This window comes from Dromiciops gliroides, chromosome 1, assembly GCF_019393635.1.
Source record: "Dromiciops gliroides isolate mDroGli1 chromosome 1, mDroGli1.pri, whole genome shotgun sequence".
NCBI classification, from domain to species: domain Eukaryota; kingdom Metazoa; phylum Chordata; class Mammalia; order Microbiotheria; family Microbiotheriidae; genus Dromiciops; species Dromiciops gliroides.
In genome coordinates this window covers 267,705,818-267,727,398 of record NC_057861.1, presented here as the reverse complement: position 1 = coordinate 267,727,398, position 21,581 = coordinate 267,705,818, and the positions used below count along the sequence as shown (strand labels likewise).

The following is a 21,581-nucleotide window of genomic DNA, read 5'->3' as shown; positions in this document are numbered from 1 at the left end:
CACAAATCCAGCCCCAGGCTGCACCACAGAGACTTCAGGAGCCTCTGCAGCTGTAACTAACTCAGCTTACAGTCTAGTGAGATTGTCAGTCAGATGGCTGGGGGGGGGGGCGCGGCGGCGGCGGCGGCGGTGGCGGGGGCTGGAGGTTGAGGTTAAACCATAGAAGTTTCTTTGGTGACAAGGAAGATTGAGGTACACCCCTCAGAAGAGGATAGCAACATCAGGACTTCTATATCATAAGCTTCCAAGAAAAATATGAATTGGTTTCAAGCCATAGAAATGCTCAAAAATGACTTTGAAGATAAAGTAAGAGAGGTTGTGATATTTAAAATCTAGATTGTTTGATCACCTTAAATTAAAAAGCTTCGGTACCAATCTTTGGGCATTAAACATTTATTAAAAGCATACAGGTGTTCACGTGGAATTCAGAAAGTTAAGAAAAAGAAGTCCTACGTAGCCTAGAGTTCCAGCCTGGTTGAGTTCTTCCTCAAGTCCTCCTCCAGGAGCCCGCTATCTGGGCTCTGGATTCTGGACTGGAAATCTGGATTAATCAGGAACTCTCTAACAAGCTGATTGTGGAAGCTTTTTATTGGTCTGGAACAGAGGCAGTCCTTACACACTGCTTCAAGCTGATTGGTTGGTGTAATCCAAATCCATTGGTTTTGAAGGTGTTCTCAAGTTGAGTTCACAGTCTAGCTTCTGAGAACAATACCTTCTTAAGGGATATCCAGGTGTGATTACAATCCAGTTAACTTGAAGTAGGCTAATCAGCAGTCAGTCACCCTCACTTGATTCAATCAGTCTCAATTAATCTCCAGGTGGGTCTTTGAGTATCTGCTAAATCCCATTTTTTTCATCACAAGGTAGAGGAAAAAATAGAAAGAGAAATGAGAGTGATGAGGGAAAGTCATGAAAAAAAGTCAACAGCTTGAAAAGCCAAATAGAAAAGGAGATACAAAAACTCTCTGAAGAAAATTATTGCCTAAGAATAAGGATTGAACAAATGGAAGCTAATGACTTTATGAGAAACCAAGGCACAGTAAAGCAAATCCAAATGAATGAAACATTGGTTTTAATAACTTTGTGTTCCAGATTCTCTTCCTCCCTCCCTACCCCCCTCTTAAAAACTCAAGCAATTCAACATAAGCTATTCATGTACAGTCATGCCAAACATATCAGACAAAAACCTTTAGAAATAGGAACTAACAACAACAAAATATACTTCTGTCTGTATTCAGATACCATCAGTTCTTTCTCTGTAGATGAATTGCATGAAAAGTCCTTCAGAGTTGTTGTGGATCACTGAACTGCTGAAAATAACTCAGCAGATCATCCTATAATACTGCTGTCATTTTGTATATAGTACATTTCACTTTGCTTCAGCTCATGTAAGCCTTTCTAGGTTTTTCTAATAGCATCCTACTCATTTTATTATTTCTATAGTAAACTACATTTATATAGTACTTTAAAGGGAGATTTCCTTACAAAACACCCATGAGATTGATTATTGCAACAACAATAATAGCCAACATCTATATAGTACCTTATACCTGACAAAGAATTTTCTTCACAATAGCCCAGCAAAGTACAGTCATTATCCTCATCTTCATCTTACATTGTTCTTGTCTCTGCTTCAAATTTTCCCCCCAGTTACTATTGCTGTTTCCCTCCATCCTATTTGCTTCCCATGATATTCATTCCATTTTCTATCTTCTTTTACCCTATCTCTCCTCAAAGGTGTTTTGCTTTCAATTGCCTCTCCCCCAATCTGCCCTCCCTTCTTTCACCCCTCCCCTTTGTCCCCTTCCCCTCCCATGTTATAATTTGTTTTTACATGGAAGGTGATGGAAAATTCTAAATAAATAAATATATGATTAAAAAACAGCTGATCTACATAAATGAAAATGAGATTAAGAATCATTGGACTCCCTAAAAATCATATTTTGTTTTGTTTTTAAACCCATGGTGCATTCGTTTCAAGAAATTACAAATGAAAATTTAATGGACCCTGAGAAAAAAGTGTTCATAGAAAAAAAATCACCAATCACTTCCTGACAAACCCTAAAAGGAAAAGCCACAGCCAAAATCCAGAGCTCCCATGTCATAGAAAAAAGTATGACAATCATCCAGGGGAAAAACAGTTCAAGTAGCAGGGAACCCCAGTCACAACTGTTAAACTGGAAATTAAGGAAATGATCAGTATAGGAGAAATAAGTTCTTTAATCAGGGCAGAGGAACTATAGCTCCTGGTATCCCAGCAAATCTAGGAAGCTAGGAATACTCAAAAATGGGAATGGAGGACAGGGTTTTTACGGGGTAACAACAAAAAGGGAACCAAAAGATTGCTCCAGAGTGACATATAGCTACTTAATGTAAATGAACATTTAACAAAAGAAATAATAGAACTGCTCCTAAGTTAAGTATAGGCGTTACTGACTCTGAATAGAAACTACTTATTGTAGATGGACTCTTTTACATAATAACATAAAGTCCGGGGAGTAAGGTAGGGAACGTTGGGAGGGGATAAGTTACTTGGGGGACGGTCCCTTAGTCCATCTAGAGTCTGGAAATGACAGTCAGCCCCAGGCAATTCATTTGTCTGGGAAAGTGGGTACTGGGTGGGGAATCAGTTCTTAGTAAATTTTGTAGTTCTCAGGACCACATAAAACCTAGCAGTTTATACCATGATTGAGAAGAGATCTTGAAATAACAATATTCCAGAAGGCAAAAGAGATAATCTTATAGCCAAGAATAATTTAAGCCTGTAGAAGGGAATATATTCCTATATGGAAAAAGAAGGAACTTTGGGAAGAGAACCTTTGCACATCTTTGATGAAAAGACCAGAGCTGAGTGGAAAATTAGAAATACAATCACAAGAGTCTAGAAGTCCATAGAAATGTATATTCATTTGAGCAATTAGATGGGTGTCAAGTAGGAGGAAGAAAAAAGAATGTCCCTTTTTGAACTTTAGTGTCTTCAAAGGGTAAGAAAAACTGAGGACTTTGGGGTTGGATTGATTCTGTTCTGAGTACTCTGGGAAAGGAAAGAAAAGGGAGAGTAAAAGCAATACACTAATGTAGAAGGAAGAAGAAAATGAAATATGCTGTTTCTCATAATTAGGGTTTAATGTGAATACAAAAAACAAAGAGTGGGGATGGGCATGGGACGAACCTTACTGTATCTGAAATGGGTAAAGAAAGGTTGAATACACACACACACACACACACACACAGAGAGAGAGAACTTGGTGTAGAAATAACATCAAATTCAACAGTGAAACAGGCAAGGAATGGGGGTGGGGTTAAAAGGGAACAAAGGTACTTCAAAGTGGGAGAAAAAAGAAAAATGACCTAGAATCTAAGGAGCAAGCATAATTCAGAGAATTGTTGATTAAATTGTGGTATATCGATGTAATGGAGTATAATTGGGCTGTAAGAAACAACACAAAGATGATTTCAGAGAATCCAGTGTAGTGTAAACTGATGGGGAGTGAAGTGAGCAGAACCATGAAAATTTATACCAGGACAATACCACTAACGGGAGAAAAAAAGAAAGGTACAAAAACTGGAATTTAAGGAGTGAGCATCATTTAGGGAATGGCTGATCAAATCGTGGCATATCAATGCAATAGAATATAATTTGGCCATAAAAAATGGCAGATGATTTCAGAGAATCTTGTGGAGTATAAACTTATATAGTGAAGAGTGAAGTGAGCACAAACATGAAAACAAGTTATATACAGATAACACCATAAAAAAACCCCACAACTTTGAAGGAGAGCTAAACAAACGAAAAACTCCACACAGAAGATGGTACCTGAACTTCATCATAGAGGAGGAGAGTCTGTGAGATAAAGGTAAGGCAGGAGTGTATTCTAGACGAAGGAAAGCTAACGCAGTGGCAAGGAGACAAGAGATGGAGTGTCCTCTATGAGGTACAGAAAAGTTTGGCTGGAGTGCAATTTGTTTGTTTCCTTTCCTCCAGTTACTAATGACCTTCCATCCAGACTACTTGGAATTTATTTTAAATGGTATATGGTTTTGTTTTGTTTTTGTGGGGCAGTGAGGGTTAAGTGACTTGCCCAGGGTCACACAGCTAGTGTTAAGTGTCTGAGGCTGGATTTGAACTCAGGTACTCCTGACTCCAGGGCCGGTGCTCTATCCACTGCGCCATCTAGCTGCCCATGGTATATGTTTTTATATGTTGTTCTTGTCTTCCTCTATTGTAATGTAAGCTTCTAACAAGCAGGGATTTGTTTGGTTCTTTGTATTTGTATCCATAGTATGCAGCACAGTGCCTGGAACATATTTTAACAGTTAATAAATAACTTGTTGATTGCTTGGTGGACATTGTGTGGATTTGGTTTTTGCTTGATTGTGCTTATTTTTTACAAGGGTTCTTTTTTCACTTTTGGTTTTTAATTATGTGGGAGCTTGAAAGGGGAAAGAGAGGGGTGGCAGTAGTGATTACCACCAAAAGAGGACCATTGAACCTTTTTAATGCACAAAGGGAAACTTTTTTTAGCACGTGCACAAGGAAGCACGGACAAGCAAGACACTTTTTTTTAATAAAGTATTTTTTTCTGTTACATGTAAAGATAGTTCTCAACTTTTGTTTTATACAAGCTTTCCAATTTCAGATTTTTCTCCCTCCCTCACCTCCCTCCCCCTTCCCCTAAACAGCAGGTAATCTGACATAGGTTATATATATACACACGCATAACATTAAACATATTTCTGCATTAGTCATAAGAGAAAAATCAGAGCAATGACAAAAAAACCTCAAAATAGAAAAACAACAGCACCAAAAACAAAAAAAAATAGTATGGTTCATTCAGCATCTATACTCCACAGTTCTTTTTTTTTTTTTCCTTGGATTTGGAGATCCTCTTCTATCATGAGTTCCCTGGATCTCTTCTGTACCATTGCATTGGTGAGAAGAATATAGTCCATCACAGTAGGTCAACACTCAATGTTGATGATATTGTGTACAATGTTCTTCTGGTTCTGCTCATCTCACTCATCATCAGCCTACGCAGGACCCTCCAGGTTTCTCTGAACTCCTCCTGCTCATCGTTTCTTACAGCACAATAGTATTCCATTGCATTCATATACCACAACTTGTCCAGCCATTCCCCAATTGATGGGCATCCCCTCAACTTCCAATTCCTCAAGCAAGACAGTCTTGAAAGTAAATTGTAGAATCATATATTTTTGAAGATTCACAGCTGCATATACATTCCTCTTTGTGTTCTGCTTGGTATGTGAAATATTCTTTTTGGTGTTTAAGTTGTAAAAATAATAATATTAAAAGAAGAGAGAAGCTAATGAGAGACCTTGATTGTTTTCCAGCTCTTTTCACCTTTGAAAAATTGTAAACTTTCACAAAGGTTAAATAATAGAGATTTGGCAATACAGTAAAAGTGTACAGTGGTTTAATCTATATCAGATTGATTGCCATCTTGGGGAGGGAGGAAGAAAAATTTGGAACTCAAAATCTTATAAAAATGGATGTTGAAAACTTACCTTTACATGGAAGTGGAAAAATAAACACTATTTACTTTTTAAAAATAAGTGTACAACTGCTATGTGACCTACCTGTGGGAAAGAGCATTGGATTTCAAAGACCTAGATTTATTTCAGTTTTGTCATGTAGTTGTGTAACTTGTTAACTTTCTTAACTACGCTGAGCCTCAGTTTCCTCATCTGTGAAGTGGAGGTAATACTATATTGCCTACCTCAAAGGCACTTTTAAAGATCAAATAAGATAATGTATATAAAATGCTATGGAAACATAAAATGCTATGCAAATGTAAGCTATTATATTTGTAACATCACATGTCTGATTATTTGGTTGTTGCTTTGAACTTAATGCTGTCATATTCCAAGCTAAAACATCAGTGATCCTGAATTATATATGAGGCACCTGCATATTAGAGTATTTTATATGGTGAATCATGTGTTTTATAAGGATTTCTTAGTCTTATAAGTACTTTGTTCATAACACGAGTTTGTGTGTAATATCCTTGGTTTTATTCAAGTGGAGATTTCTGTCATCTACATGTTTTTTAACTTTTGATCTTTATATTCAGTATTTATTCACTTATTCAAGAGATTTCTTAGGCATTGACTTTATGTAAGATGTTGTGTTAGATATTGAAAGGTATGCAAAGAAGACTAAAATAATATATGGCTCCTCTCCTAAGATAGTTGAGTAAGGGTCATAGAAATATTTAAATAATTATAGCACAAGGGAAAATGTGATAAATTGGTAAGAGTAGTATAATAACTAAGTGGGAAGATGGTGGTATAGAAACTAAGTCAGGAAGAGAAACAGGTTTTAGTTGGGAAGTAAAGTGTTCGGTTTGGAACATGTTGTCTGTGGTTGTGTGCATGGTAGGTGGATGGAAATGTGAGCCTGAACCTCATGGAAGAGAAGGGAGCTAGACTTAACATGTTTTCCTTTCCATTGTTCAAGTGGCCCATATTCCCCACCTCAAGTGTCATCTTTTTAGAAAGCAGGGGAAGGATGCAAGAGATATTTCAGAGGTAGAATTGGTAGGGCTCGGTTTGCCAACTGATTGAATGTGGGAAGAGAAGTCAAAGATAGCACTCTGATGTAAAATAATTGTTTGAAACTTGGTTAAAGCTTGTTTGGATTTGGAAGTTTGATTGAAAGTCACTTTTTTCTAAGTGATTCCTAGATGAACTGTTGAGTGAATGAACCATACTGCTTGCTGGTATTAGTAAACTCTCAAAATGTTTTCTTTAGCGAGAAAGTTCTCTGTCTTGCATTTGAGCAGTCTCCTTTTCAAAATAGCAATTTAATCTAACAAACATTTATTGAATGGCTACTTTGCAAGTCACTGAGCTAGGTGCTGGGAATAGTAACAAAATACAAATGTACCTGTCTTTAAGTCTTTAACTAGGCAGAGTAGGAAGATATATAATGTGTATAAATATGGTCGTAACTCTGGGTACATTTGAGGAAGATGATCCTTTTGGTTGGGCTGATCAGGGAAGGCTGGAGGAGGTGGTACCTGAGCTGAACCTTGAAAGAAGAGAAAGATTCTGAAAGGTGAAGATGAGGAGAGAGCACTTTCCAGTGTAGGGAATACCTGAATTTTAATAACTGGTGTTTAATATATCATTTCATTTGAGGCTCTTGAAAGGACTAGGATGGAGGTACTAGAGGCATAATCTTTCCCATTTTATAAGGTCTTGAGAAACTGAGACTTGGAGACATTAAATGATTTGTCCATGATCTCACATCTAATAAGTGTCTGTGCAAATGTACAGAGGTGTAAGATAATAGTGTTGATTTCAAGACCTGACAGTCCAGTTTGGCTAGAATGTACAGTGTGGGATGGGGACTGATGTGAAAAAGATTGGAGTAAGATTGAAGAACATCTTAAACTTCAATTTGAGGAATTTGTGTTTTATCCCAGAGGCAATAGGAAGCCACTGATGGTTTTTTGAGATTGAATAGAGAAGGGAGCCTGGAAGACCAGGAAGTAGGGTGCTCATTACAATAATCCAAGGAAGTGGCAATGGAGGGTGAACTTGGGTAGTTGGCAGTGTAAGTAGAGTGAAAGGGACTGATTCAGGATTGGATATATGGTAGGTAAAGGAGGGGGAAGAGTCAATGATTGTTTCAAATGAATACTTAAATGACTGAGAATATAGTGATTCCTTTAAAATAGGGGAGTTTCAAGGAGGGGAAGGATTAAGGGAGACAAGATTAATTTGGTAGGGAATAAAGGATAAAGAAAACTGACAGTGGTGGTGTCTTTGACAGAAATAGCAAAGTCTGGAAAAGGGGGAAAGGTTGAGGAAAAAATGAGTTCTGCTTTAGACATGTTGAATTTTATATGTCTGCTCAACATCCAGTTTAAAATATCCAATAGGCAATTGGTGATGTGAGACTGAAGCTCAGGGAAAAGACTGGGGCTAGTTATCAAGATCTAGGAATCATAGAGGTAATAGTTAACCATCTAGGCTGTTGAGGTTACTGAGGGAGAGGTTTAGAAGAAGAGCGAAGGGCCTGGTGAAAATGGATGAGAAATATTCATTGTTGGGGGCTTGATATGGACGATAAGCCACAGAGGATACTGAGAAGGAGCTGTCAGACAGGTAGAAGGCCAGCTAGGAAAGAGCAGTGTCATGAACCCCACAGAGGAGAAAATTTCTAGAAGAAAGGTTGGTCAACATGTCAAGTGTCAAAAGAAAAAAGGCTTTCAGATTTGTCAGTTGGGGGATCGTTGATAATTTTGGAGAGAACAAATAAGTGATGAAGTCAGAATCCAAATGGTAAATTTAGGATGAGGAATGAATGAGAGGTGTGAGAAAATAATGGATTTTGGGTGGACCCAGAGGGTCCCACCACTGGAGTGAGCCTCGCCTGATCTCTCTTAAGGCCACCCCAGAGTCAGTAAAATTGGAGCTTGGACTCTGAATAGATACAATAGAGATTAGAACCACACCCATCTACAAGCTTTGCCCTCAGAGGGTCTGTCTTTCACAGACCCTGAACAGCAGGGCACTGCTCATTTTGATATGGGCCACCCTTAAGTCATGCCAATCAATGGATTTGAATGTTACTAGCCAATTAGCTTGGGTCAAGGTGTGTTATCCACCTCTACCTGAGAAAGAATAAAATCCTTCGGAGAGGGGGTCTCATGCTCACGTGCTCTCTCTCTCATTGAACTTATCCTAATATTAATGCATATTACTTTTTGAAATGATAGCAACAGCCAAGTCCCGATTAATGCAAGCCCCTGAAGTGGTTGCATATATATATTCATATCCACCCTATTCAAAGTCATAATGTAAAATATGGAAATTGTTTCCAGCCCAATAGAAATAATAAATACAGATGTGAAGAATGCATACACTTCAAGGTATTCATTATGCACACTAATTGGGTCCCATTTCCCCCCTACTTTTTAAAACCCCAAGCTTTATCTACCATTTTAACTTCTTTCTTTTTAAATTTTAGGTTTTCCTTGTTGCTGCTTAACTTGGAGGAGTATTATTTTGAACAGCACACAGCTAATCATATTCTCTTTGAGGGTCGCCAAAATGAAAGGTAGGGGAATAGTTTCAAATGCAAATGCGTTTAACAAACATTTCCAACTTAACAAATGATTTAGTGAAAATAAAGTGAAATGATTTAAATGAAATGATATAGTGAAAATAAAGTTTGTCCTTAGCACAATTCAGAGTTGTGGTGCCCTGGAGTTTTCTCTTTCCTCTTATTTAGATAAAAATGAGGAAAGTTGGTGCATGAATTGTTAGGGGCCCAAGAATACTTGCTGTGCCTTAAACATATATTCAGCCCTAAGTATTTTTGCATTGTAATAGGTCTGGAGTAAATCACCTGGGTAGGACTTTGATTAGAAATGCATCTTCCTTGTTCTCCTCTATGTCTTTCAGCAGCTTACTCTCACTGATTGAACAACAGAACTATTTAAAATAATAGTAACTACTCTCTACCATAGTAGAAGCAGCTACAGTAGGACACTTTGCAATATGTTTGTTTTCATCTGGACTAGAAACAGTTTTATTTATGTACATTTTAATGTTGCTTAACTTTTCCCCAAATTGCTATAAAAATACAGTCTTATTTCCCTTCATATATAGAGTCTCATAACCTTTTAACGATGTGATGAAATAAAATAATAAAGCACCAATTTGGAATTAGCTGAGGTAAAAGTTTTTCTGACCAGGATGTCTACAGTTTCTTTGGCAGATCACTTTAACAATTGCAGGGCTGCTTGAAGGGACTTGGATGATAACTTGGATATGGTGAAATAGGCATTTTCATGAGTGTTTCATTTCTCAGCCCCAAGGGCTACAGAAAAGGTAGCTTTTTGTTTCCATGAATGTCAGAGTAACCATGACCTAGCTGTTTGTTGGTTTCCTGTATCTGGTTAGCTCAAATTGAACCTTCTGAGATGCCCCCTAGTGTTTGGAATCCTTGATGTGAGAATCCCTTAGCTTCTGACAGTGAATGAGTGTGTAATTGGTGTTAAGTCACTTGCCCAGGGTCAAACAGCTAGTTAAGTGTCAAGTGTGTCTGAGGCTGGATTTGAACTCAGGTCCGCCTGAATCCAAGGCCCATGCTCTATCCACTGCGCCACCTAGCTGCCCCAAAGATAACTTTTTTTTTTTTTGGTGGGGCAGTGGGGGTTGTGACTTGCCCAGGGTCACACAGCTAGTAAGTGTCAAATGTCTGAGGCTGGATTTGAACTCAGGTCTTCCTGAATCCAGGGCCAGTGCTTTATCCACTGTACTACCTAGCTGCCCCTCACAGGGGCAAAAAAAAAGAAATAAAAAAATAAAATAAAATCCATTCCCAATATGTTAAAAATTCTTTTAAGTTTTATGTGTAATTAAAAAAAATTTGGGGGGGGCAGTTGGGTTTAGCTGTCATCTTTTTCTACTTCTCTCAGAACTCAGTCTTGCAACTTAAATATTCTGGCTGTCATTCCTTTTTTTTTTTTTTTTTGTGAGGCAATTGGGGTTAAATGACTTGCCCAGGGTCACACAGCTAGTAAGTGTTAAATGTCTGAGGCTGGATTTGAACTCAGGTCCTCCTGAATTCAGGGCCGGTACTCTATCCTCTGCGCCACCTAGCTGCCTCTATCATTCCTTTTTATGTAGTTGGTTTTTGTGTTTTTTAAATTACCAGGATATATTTATTGTTAAAATATCAACAAAGTGAAAAATAGTGGATAGAGTACATGATCCTTTAGTCTTTTTTTTTTTTTAAGTGAGGCAACTGGGGCCAAGTGACTTGCCCAGGGTCACACAGCTAGCAAGTGTTAAGTGTCTGAGGCCAGATCTGAACTCAGGTACTCCTGACTCCAGGGCTGGTGCTCCATCCACTGTGCCACCTAGCTGCCCCCAATCCTTTAGTCTTAATGTTATAGTTCAGCCAGAAGGAGACCAGTGCAACTAAAAACAGCATGGGTGGAAAATATGGGAAATGAAAAATTTTGCAAACTAAGGGAGATATGACAGCTTATTGATGACCTAAGTGAGTGGTACTGAATTTGACATTTTCTTCTTATACCTTGATAGGTGTCATAGCATCTTTTTAAAAATAAACAATACCCATTAGGAGTTATTACTAATCCAGCCTCAGACACTTAACACTTACTAGCTGTGTGACCCTGGGCAAGTCACTTAACCCCAATTGCCTAAAAAAACAAACAAACAAACAAAAACAACCAAAAAAAGAAGTTATTACTAGAAAAATACTTAAAACTACACCAAAAAGGACCTAATCAGAATACTAGAGGCTTTCCATACCAATTATTTCATGTATCTCAATTCCTCATATTCATGATATAGTAAGCTACACAATAGTATTCTATAACATTCATATGCCATAGTTTTTTTCTAGCTATTTTCAAATTAATAAACTTACCCACTTTTGGTTCTTTTTATATTTTGGTTCTTTTTATATTTTATGAATGAATAGCAGGGTTGCACTCAGACTGACATCTTGTGATTCTTCATTCTTTTTTTTTTCGTGGGGCAATGAGGGTTAAGTGACTTGCCCAAGGTCACACAGCTAGTATGTGTCATATGTGTCTGAGGCCAGATTCTTAGTACTGAATTACCCCATCTCTTTTTTTGTCATGTATTCTCAGAAATCTATTTTATGCCACCTTTCACATGAATGCCATTTTTATTAATATCTCATAGCCTATTTATGTCCTTTGTGTATGTTTCCATTGCCCAAAGGAGTTACCTCTTTATAGCAAGACTAATCACATTAACTGAAAAATTAGAAAAATTAGACTCTTCAACCAGGAAGATAAAATAAACCCCAAATCCCATATAAGTGAAATTCAGTCCATGCATGTTATGTGTTCTGATTTGTATGTTTTTATTCTCCACTGTTAAGATATTTGTAGAAGCTGTCCAATGATCCAGGTAGATGCCAAGAAATGAAAGATGGAATTCAGAGAACTTGAGCTGGAGCTTTGTTTGATTCCAGGAAATCCATATTGCTATCATAGTTCGGACCAAATTTCTTTACAGTTTTTCATCAAGGCTCAAGTGTAACATTTTGAGCAGCATTAAGGGTGAAACCAATTCAGGAGAGGATAAAAGTGATTGCTAAAATTTGGGTGAATCTGTGGATAACAGTAGCCAAGTTCCTTGTCTTAAATGCTTATAACAATTATGCTTAAGTACCTGAGTGAATTTGTGATTTGTAGTCTTAGTGATGTAATTATTCCCTCCAATAGGGCAGATCTGGACCAGTCCAGGCCTTCTCCTCTGCTTTTCTTTTGCATGTTCTCTTAGATGCTGCAAAGGCTCCACAGAGAATTTCATCCATTCAGCATGCTGGAGCCCTTCCTCTGGCATAAAGACCTAGAAGTCTTTTTACATGTTATGGGTACCTGGGCAACATTGTGACCATCTGTTTATAATCTGTAATCTTTCACTTTCACTCCTTTTCATACCATACATTTTTCAGGTGATCATTGGAAATATGTATTTGTATCTATTATTATACTTCTCTCCATGGGGTTCTAAGATTTTTAACTATAAATCATCACCAGGAGAAGATAATTACAAATTATTTACAAAAATAACTATATTCTTTGTGAGTTCCTTCTCAACATTAAGATCTTAAAATGTCCTTTGAATCCTTCCACACCAAAATATCACATCTACACAGAAGTAGGTTGTGGTATATTCTTATTTGAAACAGTTGGTTTACCACCTGCTTTCCCATTTAATTTTCTATGGAGGGTATTTTTTTAAATCTAGCATATATATTAGAAATGAAGAATTGCGGGCTCTTTAACATAATCACTTTTGGATATTTCAAGTGTGGAAAAAATTAAAAGCCAGCTGAATTTAGTAAAGATAATGAGGTTATAAAAAAGAAAATTCTAAACCTAGTAAGGAAGAAAAATTAATTTTAAAATCTTATCTTTGAAACTTTGTGTGTAATTTCTTTTCATTAATAATATACACAGAAGATATTCTAGTCATGAGAAAGCTAGGTGGCACAGTGTATAGAATACTATGCCAGGAGTCAGGAAGACATCTTCCTGAGGTCAAATCTGACCTCAGACACTTACAAGTTGTGTGACCCCAGGCAAGTCATTTAACCCTGTTTGCCTCGGTTTCTTCACCTGTAAAATGACTGGAAAAAGAAATGGTAAGCCACTCCAGTATCTTTGCCAAGAAAACCCCAAGGAGGATCATGAAGAGTTGGACAAAACTGAACATTGACTAAACAAAAAAATTTTAGTCAAGGCTTTAAATGTACTAAAATACATAGTATTTTTTTTTCTTTTTTTTTTTTTTTAGTGAGGCAATTGGGGTTAAGTGACTTGCCTAGGGTCACACAGCTAGTAAGTGTTAAGTGTCTGAGGCCGGATTTGAACTCAGGTACTCCTGACTCCAGGGCCGGTGCTCTATCCACTGTGCCATCTAGCTGCCCCAGTATTTTTGTAACAAGTAATGTTCAAACAATTCTTCTGTTTCAATTTCTAGGAAAACGAGGGGATCGTTAAAAATCTGTTCAAAATCAGTGATTTTTGAACCTGATGAGACGTTTCAACCCATCATTAAGGTGAAGACACTTTAAAAACTGTACAATTACTGTACTAAATTTCTTCTCTGCGAATAACTTTTTAATATCTATTTCTTATAACATTTTTCCTATTTTCTATAGATTCCTTTGAGAGACTGTATAAAAATAGAAAAGCAAGGAGACAATGGAGCAAACAGCCTCTTTGCAAAGTATGTTACTATTGACTCACTAGATGCTTGATTCAACATTCTTTAATTAAAGTATGAAGTATGTTAAGTTTCTCTTATCTGCATTTTAGGAGTCGACATGGAATGATTTCTCTTGTTTTCAGCCAGGTAAGAAATATTTTAAATTTTGTTTGTTTGTTTAAATAGCATTGTAATAGATATAATTGAGAAGCGGCATGGCCTGATGATTAGAGCTCTGGATTTCGAGTCAGGAAAACCTTGATTTCAGTCCCACCTCAATTACTTATTAACTCAGTGTCCTCATCTCTAAAATGGGGATAGTAACAAATACCCCTATAGGATTGTTGTGAAGCTCAAATGAGATTAATGTATTCTAAGTGCTTAGGAATTTTTAATATTCTATATAAATGGCAATTTTTATTGTTATGCAAAAATGTACGCGTCTTCAGTTTTCATTCACAAAGAATATAGAAGCAGTGATGAGAAATGACACTCATAGAAACTTAGATTTGAAAGAAATCATCTTAGATAATTAAAAGTCATCTAATCCTATCTGTACCTTAAATGTGAGTCTTTACTACAGCATCCCTGACAAGTAACCATCCGGCTCCTGCTGAAGAACTCAATAAATATTTATGCAGTGCTTTAGTAGTACAAGGATTTTTGGCCTTGGAGTTTCTGGTGAGAGGATTGGGGGCTTAACTTTGCTTTAGGACACTTCTTCCCCAGTCATTTTGAGATAGAGTGGCAAGGATTTTCCCCTTAGGTCCTCCCTGTTGCTTGGAAGGCTTGAGCCAGATGTAATATAACTTGAATCAGTTTTGGGATCACATCGACCATTAGAGGTACAACTTACCATGTATGACCTTGAAAGGATTTTTACTTATATGTTATGTCCTTTTGTCTATAAATTCTGCTTATAGACTTAGCTTTCTGATTAATGCAATTTTTTTTTTTACTTAATCATAATCTTCTTCCTCAAAATGGAATTCAGCCAGTTCAATTGCTTAGTTCCTGACATTCATGTGTGGACCCATGGATATAAAAAAATCCCAACAGATGAAATACTTACTATTCCTCCAATCCCCTTGTTTTTCTTTCTATTTGGTAGACTAGGGATTCCATTATGATTTCAATAGACCATTCTCCTGAGGATAATTATGTTGTTCATACTTTAAATTCAAAGTTAGAGGAATTTAAAATTGGGCAGAAGTTCATAGGGTCATTCAGATACTTGATTGTTCTAAATTGGCCTCTAAGGAAAAACATGTGAACTGTCTTGTTCTTTTGAAAAAGAAAGCTCTCACGTTGTGACTTTCTCTAACAAGTAACAGTTCAGTAAGGTGGCCTTGACCTTGAAGGCTCTAGTAATTGCTTGATTTAAAATTTTAGTTCATTCAAAAGGGAAGAGGATTTTTAAGAAATAGAGTTTATGTAAATTTACTAAATGGAAATCTCTTTTCCTCCAGGCTCATAGAATCTGATTTCATCAGTGGTCATTTCTATTACTGAAACAGTTCACAGCACCATACATACCTCTCATGTACAGTCTTCATGAGCTGCTATAGCCCAAAACAGTCATCATATGATGGCTAGACTTCTAGTGATGAGCCTCTCCCAAGTTATGTGCACACCGGTCCCATGTACCACAGATGCGTGGTCATCTCTGATCCCATATTTGAAGCCTTTTCAGCTTGATGTAGGATCGGTAGTATTTTATATTTAACTAGCCTAGCCCTTAAGGATCCAGATTTACTTCCACACCACCTTGAGACATCAGAGTAGGACTTCAGTGAGGAGAAGGAGGGGAAGCTTAGAAATAAAAATGGGCTACCTACCCATAATGATTTGAGAGTGGGCTTTTACGCTAGAACTCCTCTACAAAGTTAGGCCGACACTAAAGTCAGCCTGCAGATCCTAATCTACCCACAAAATGCTATTTTGAGGTATCCGGAGGAGTTAGAAGACATAAATTCCAAATTCCTTTCTGGTACGTTACATAGTATTATCTCCCCATCCTCCACCACCTTTTACCTAGGAGATGAAATAAATGTTTTTGAAAGGCTAATATACATTTAATAAATATTTGAAGAATGAGTGATTATAATAATTTGATATAGCAGTGCTACTGGTAGTCGTAGAAATTCAAATGAATCTGATCTCATCTATGGGTTAGGGTTAGAAACAGAATTAAACTTAAGGTTAAAATTGCAAAGGGAACCCCATCCATGATGACTTCCTATCCTATGAAACTTTTGTCTATGTCCTCCATTAGTTTTGCTACTCAGGGCCTTCCTTTCTTTCTCCTAACATCACAAGGGTTAGATTATTAAGTGGCCCATTCAGGCCACACAACGAGTACGTGTCAGAGGTGAGACTTGAACCCAGGTCTTCCTTGCTCCTGACACACCTCTGTCTCTGTTATGTCATGGCTTCTTCTCCGTCTTAATTTGTCAACATACACAGGGTAGAGCCAAAGTCACTACACAGTTCAAAAGACAGTATAACATTATTTGATTCATGCTTGTAAGGGACTTTGGGGGGGGGCAGTGAGGGTTAAGTGACTTGCCCAGGGTCACACAGCTAGTAAGTGTTACGTGTCTGAGGCTGGATTTGAACTCAAGTCCTCCTGAATCCAGGGCTGGTGCTTTATCCACACCACCTAGCTGCCCCTGTAATGGACTTTTTTTTTTTTTTTTTTTAGTGAGGCAATTGGGGTTAAGTGACTTGCCCAGGGTCACACAGCTAGTAAGTGTTAAGTGTCTGAGGCCGGATTTGAACTCAGGTACTCCTGACTCCAGGGCCAGAGCTCTATCCACTGCTCCACCTAGCTGCCCCCTTGTAATGGACTTTTAAAAGAAAGTGTTTGGTAAATTACGAATTACTATATAAACCTGAGCAGTTATTATGATTTGTGTTTCTGTTTCATTTGTTGGGTGACTTCCTCCTGTTTTGTAAGGAACTGAAACTTAGGTTAGTCCTTTTTTTCTATTAAAGAGGAAATAACTTCATCTCCTCGGGCTTCAGTTTCATAGGCTTATAGATTTAGAGCTTTAAGGGACCTTAGAAGCCATCTAGTTTTGATCTCTATTGTTACAATGAGGAAATTGAAACATAAAGAAGTCAAATGATTTGCTCAGAGTCAAACAGCTAGTAAGTATCACAGGTGGCTTTTGAACCAAGGTCTTTCTGACTTCAAGTCCAGCATTCTAGCAACAAATGAAGAGGCTGGCTAAATGATGTGATTTCTAAGATTCCTTTCATCTCTAATACTATCTTGCCCCCAAATTTCCTTCATTGCTTTTATATATGATTACATGCAATTAAAGTATCTGAATATTGGATTTTTTCTAGTTGTCTATTTTTTGTAGAAAACTTTTTGAAAAATGTGTTGTCTTAACAAATAGCACACTTTAAACTTATTTTAATATTAATGCATATTAATTTTAGAAATGATAGTGACAACCAGGTTCTGTTAGTACCAATAAAGGAGCTTCTGAAATGGTTGCATGTGTTCATATTCATCCTATTTAGAGATATAATGTAAAATATGGCAGTCGCTTCCAGCCCAATAGAAATAATGCAGTGCAGATTTGAAGAATGAAGGAGATTCATTAATCACACTAATCGGAACCTAGCTGTATGTCAAAAGTGATTTTTAAAAATAGTTATTCACCTCCTAACTTTAGCAATTTCTTACATTGGAAAAGTTGGGAGAAGACATTTTCCAACTATTCATTTGTCCCCCTTAGGTATATTTCATTAAGGAACATAACATCGTAGCACCATATAAAATTGAAAGGGTAAGTAAACTTTTATTTGCAGCTCTTTATAGTGGTTTTTAAGGAATAAAATGTAATAACTATATTGAAGTCTTCAGTAAAATATAATATTGAGCTAGCTATAAAAGCTTACTTGCTAGTTATTTATAAGAAGACTTCAGAAGGGGAAAGTCTGCATCACTGAAATAGAATCATGCTTATCTTTTTTTTTTTAAGGTAACAGCTTGAATGACAAGATTAGAAAAATGAACACATAAATATTTACTTGTTTTATCTTCTGTTGTTGAGAACTTAATGTAAAACATTCTACTTATATGTCACTATTGTCAAAAATGCAAAGGCAAGTTTATTCTTTTTTCATCCTTTCAAGAAATCTGTACTGACTGTGAGCAGTGTTCTTAGGACCTCTCAAAGAAAGACTCATCAGTTAACTGTAGACAAGGCACTTAATTGGTCTGTGTTTCTCTTAGCGCTCTGCTTTAGCTTGACAGAATTAAAAGAGAGAATACAAACATACCAGAAGACAAAGGTTTCTGAGGGCTGTCTATACAGCAAAAGCCTTACTTCCTATCGTATTGGGGAAATGCAAAGTTATCATTAGTCAGAAATTCCACAAACCCAGTCAGTTCATGTTGCCCCAGGTAACCGTCCCCCAATCTTCTGCTTGTTTTGCATCCCAAGAACCAATTTGTACCCAATTCTCAGTCTGTACCCTGAAGTAAAACACTGGGTTCTGTTGAATGGCAATATATAAAGAGGGCCATTATAAAATTAGGAGGGAAAGCAGAAGCTGAGATAAGGAGGGGATAATTTGAGCAAAGATACAACATGTCATGTTTACTACAAATTTTCAGAGCCTAAAAACAATATCAGTCACAAAGCTAGAGTACATGGGATGTAAAATATAGCTGGTGTGCACTTGATATTGATACCTAATACTGCTTTTACTCCCATTCAAAATTATTTCAACTTGAAGGAGCACCTAGAATTTGTTAGATTCACAAGTGCCTTCTATAGGTTTCCTGGTGCCATTTGGATGCCATTATTTTTTATTGTTTTACTTTATATTGTGATTTCCTTTAATATGTGGATTTATTAAGCACCCACTGTGTTCAATGTTATCCTAATAATACAGTCTTACATTTTTCTCCTTTTTTTTTAATTAAAAAAATTTTTTTTTAATTTTTTGTGGGGCAATGAGGGTTAAGTGACTTGCCCAGGGTCACAGAGCTAGTAAGTGTTAAGTGTCCAAGGCTGGATTTGAACTCAGGTCCTCCTGAATCCAGAGCCAGTGCTCTATCCACTGCACCACCTAGCTGCCTCCCATTTTTCTCCTTCTGATGCTTTTCACTTTATCTCCATTTTTGTTAGGGCAAAATGCAGTATGTCTTTGAGTTGGATATAGCAGGGAAAGTAGAAGATGTTGTAGAAACTCTCCTTCAGGTAAGCTTTCCAAGAAGCATCTGAGTGCTTTCTTCTAAGGAAAATAAAAAGACATTTGTAAAACTAATTGCTTATTCTATGATATTTTAGCTTCACAGAGCATCTTGCCTTGATAAACTGGGAGATCAAACTGCCATGGTAAGATTTCCCCAAGATTTTAATTATAATTTTCATCATTATTTTGGTATTTGAATATAATTGTACTTCTTTTTATTTCAAAATCTTTATTTTAAATATTTTATGTTCTCAACAGATAACAGCTATTTTGCAATCACGTTTGGCTAGAACATCATTTGACAAAAACAGGTAGGATTTTTCCCTTTAAATTTTGATTGTTTTTATTTAATGAGCTGATAAATTTCATGTGTCCACATTGCTTGAATATTTCATGGTTTTTGAAACATTCCAAATATATTTGGGTAAGCAGATTGCTTTGAGAAGAATTGATTACATTTTACATGGGAAAAGAAATAATTTAAGAAGGATTAGCTTCTTTTGACCTACTTAGAATATATTCTTTTTCTACACAGTGATTTAGATTTGAATTTGGGGCTTAAGTGTGACAAAAATTTTAAAGAGTCTAATTATAAAAGTTTAACATACCCAGTCACCAAAATCCTTTATTGATAAATTTCTTTGAAAATTTATATAGTGTAAAATGAACACTGATAGGTTTCTGAAATGAAAAAAAAAATCTACATCTAAATTTAGGGAACACATTTTATTTCTATTGATATCTTTATTGATTATTTTATTTTCATTGATATTTTTTGCTTTTATATCATCTTCTTTTCTGAATATGTTCTTTTTTCCTACCGGGCAATCCATCCCCAAAATGAAATGAGAGAAAAAAGCAGTTCAGCAAAACCAAACAACAGCCATGTCTCTCAGTATATACAACTTTCCATACCTATAGTCTCTCACTTCTGTCAAGAAGGGAGGGAGAAGGGGCAGCTAGATGGTGCAGTGGATGGAGCACCGGCCCTGGATTCAGGAGTGCCTGAGTTCGGATCTGGCCTCAGACACTTAACACTTGCTAGCTGTGTGACCCTGGGCAAGTCACTTAACCCCAATTGCCTTACTTTAAAAAAAAAAAAAAAAAGAAGGGAGGGAGATGGGGCGGCTAGGTGGCGCAGTGGATAAAGCACCGGCCCTGGAGTCAGGAGTACCTGAGTTCAAATCCGGTCTCAGACACTTGACACTTACTAGCTGTGTGACCCTGGGCAAGTCACTTAACCCCAATTGCCTCAGAAAACAAAAAAGAAGGGAGGGAGATGCATTTTTTTCAACCCTCCCCTGGGGCCATACTTCATCATTTTAATTACACAGTGTTTAATTTTGGGTTTCTTGCCCTTTCCATTTATACTGTTTTCATCATTTTGATGATATTTTCCAGATTCTGCTTACTTTCTTCTGCTTCAGTTCTTAGAAGTCTTCTTATGCTTCTGAATTTTAAAAATATTCATCATAGCACAGTAGATTACACTTACATTTCTATACTGCAGCTTGGTTAGACATTGCCCAATTGATAGGTATCTACTTTGCTTTCAGTTTTTTGCTACTCTAAACAATGCTGCTTTGAATATTTTGGTGTATTCGGAATCTTTCTTTCTCTCTGACCTTCTTGAGGGGCACATGCCTAGGAATGAAATCCTCTCTATCAAAGGTTATGGACAACTTAGTCATGTTTTGAACATAATTCCTAGTTATTTTCCAGAATAATTGGACTAGTTCACACTCTAGCAATAGTCTTTCTTTCCCTTCCTCCCCATGCCCCCAGCAACTGATATATCTATCTTTTGTCACCTTTGCAAATTGACTATGGATAGGGTGAAACCTCATAATTGTTTTGGTTTGCATTTATTTTCTTACTAGTGATTTGGAGCAGTCTTTCCATATGGTTATTAAAAGTTTACCATTTTTCTTTTGAGAGGTCTTTTTCATATCTTTTGCCCACTTATCCTTTGTGAATAAATCTTTGCCTTATATATTTGTATTAATTCCCTATATATCTTGGATATCAGAATTATTTATGCAATTTTTTTAACCAAGCAATGCTTTTCCTTATCTTAGCTACCAATGACTGTGCAAAAACTTTTCAGTTTCGTATGTGAAATTATATGTTTTCTCCTTTGTCATCATCTTTAGCTTTCTTTTGTTAAAAATTCTTCCCTTAGCCATACCTATGAAAAGTTCCATACTGTTCTCCAATTTGGGGCGGGCGGGGGGGAGGGGGGGGCAGGTGGGGCAGGTGGGGCAATGAGGGTTAAGTGACTTTCCCAGGGTCACACAGCTAGTAAGTGTTAAGCGTCTGAGGCTGGATTTGAACTCAGGTCCTCCAGGCTCCAGGACCAGTGCTCCATCCACTGTGCCACCTAGCTGCCCAGTAAATGCAATGTTAAACAAAGGTTCCTATGCACCTGTTTTTAAAAAGAATGTTGCAAGTAACCATATAAATACCTATGTAGCTTCAGTACTAGAAGCATGTGAATACATTTTAATATGAAAATGGTTTTAAGATCTGTGTTTTTTCATGGCACACATTTTTCATAGCATAGAATCCCTCTGGTACTATTCTCTACAAAAGGAAGACTTCTAAAT

The 21,581-nt window shown here is 36.9% G+C and overlaps 1 protein-coding gene across 2 annotated transcripts in view; it reads left to right on the top strand.

The window, feature by feature from the left end:
• The window catches only part of NSMAF (neutral sphingomyelinase activation associated factor), a 75,412-nt gene that overhangs the window by 14,489 nt on the left and 39,342 nt on the right, over positions 1-21,581 (top strand). For both annotated transcript variants that reach the window (XM_043972900.1, XM_043972893.1), the window contains exons 2-9: positions 8,999-9,088; positions 13,528-13,606; positions 13,709-13,776; positions 13,866-13,902; positions 17,508-17,558; positions 18,909-18,980; positions 19,071-19,118; positions 19,234-19,286. In XM_043972900.1, coding sequence (XP_043828835.1) covers positions 8,999-9,088; positions 13,528-13,606; positions 13,709-13,776; positions 13,866-13,902; positions 17,508-17,558; positions 18,909-18,980; positions 19,071-19,118; positions 19,234-19,286 — 498 coding nt within the window. The remainder of the gene's footprint in view (positions 1-8,998; positions 9,089-13,527; positions 13,607-13,708; positions 13,777-13,865; positions 13,903-17,507; positions 17,559-18,908; positions 18,981-19,070; positions 19,119-19,233; positions 19,287-21,581) is intronic.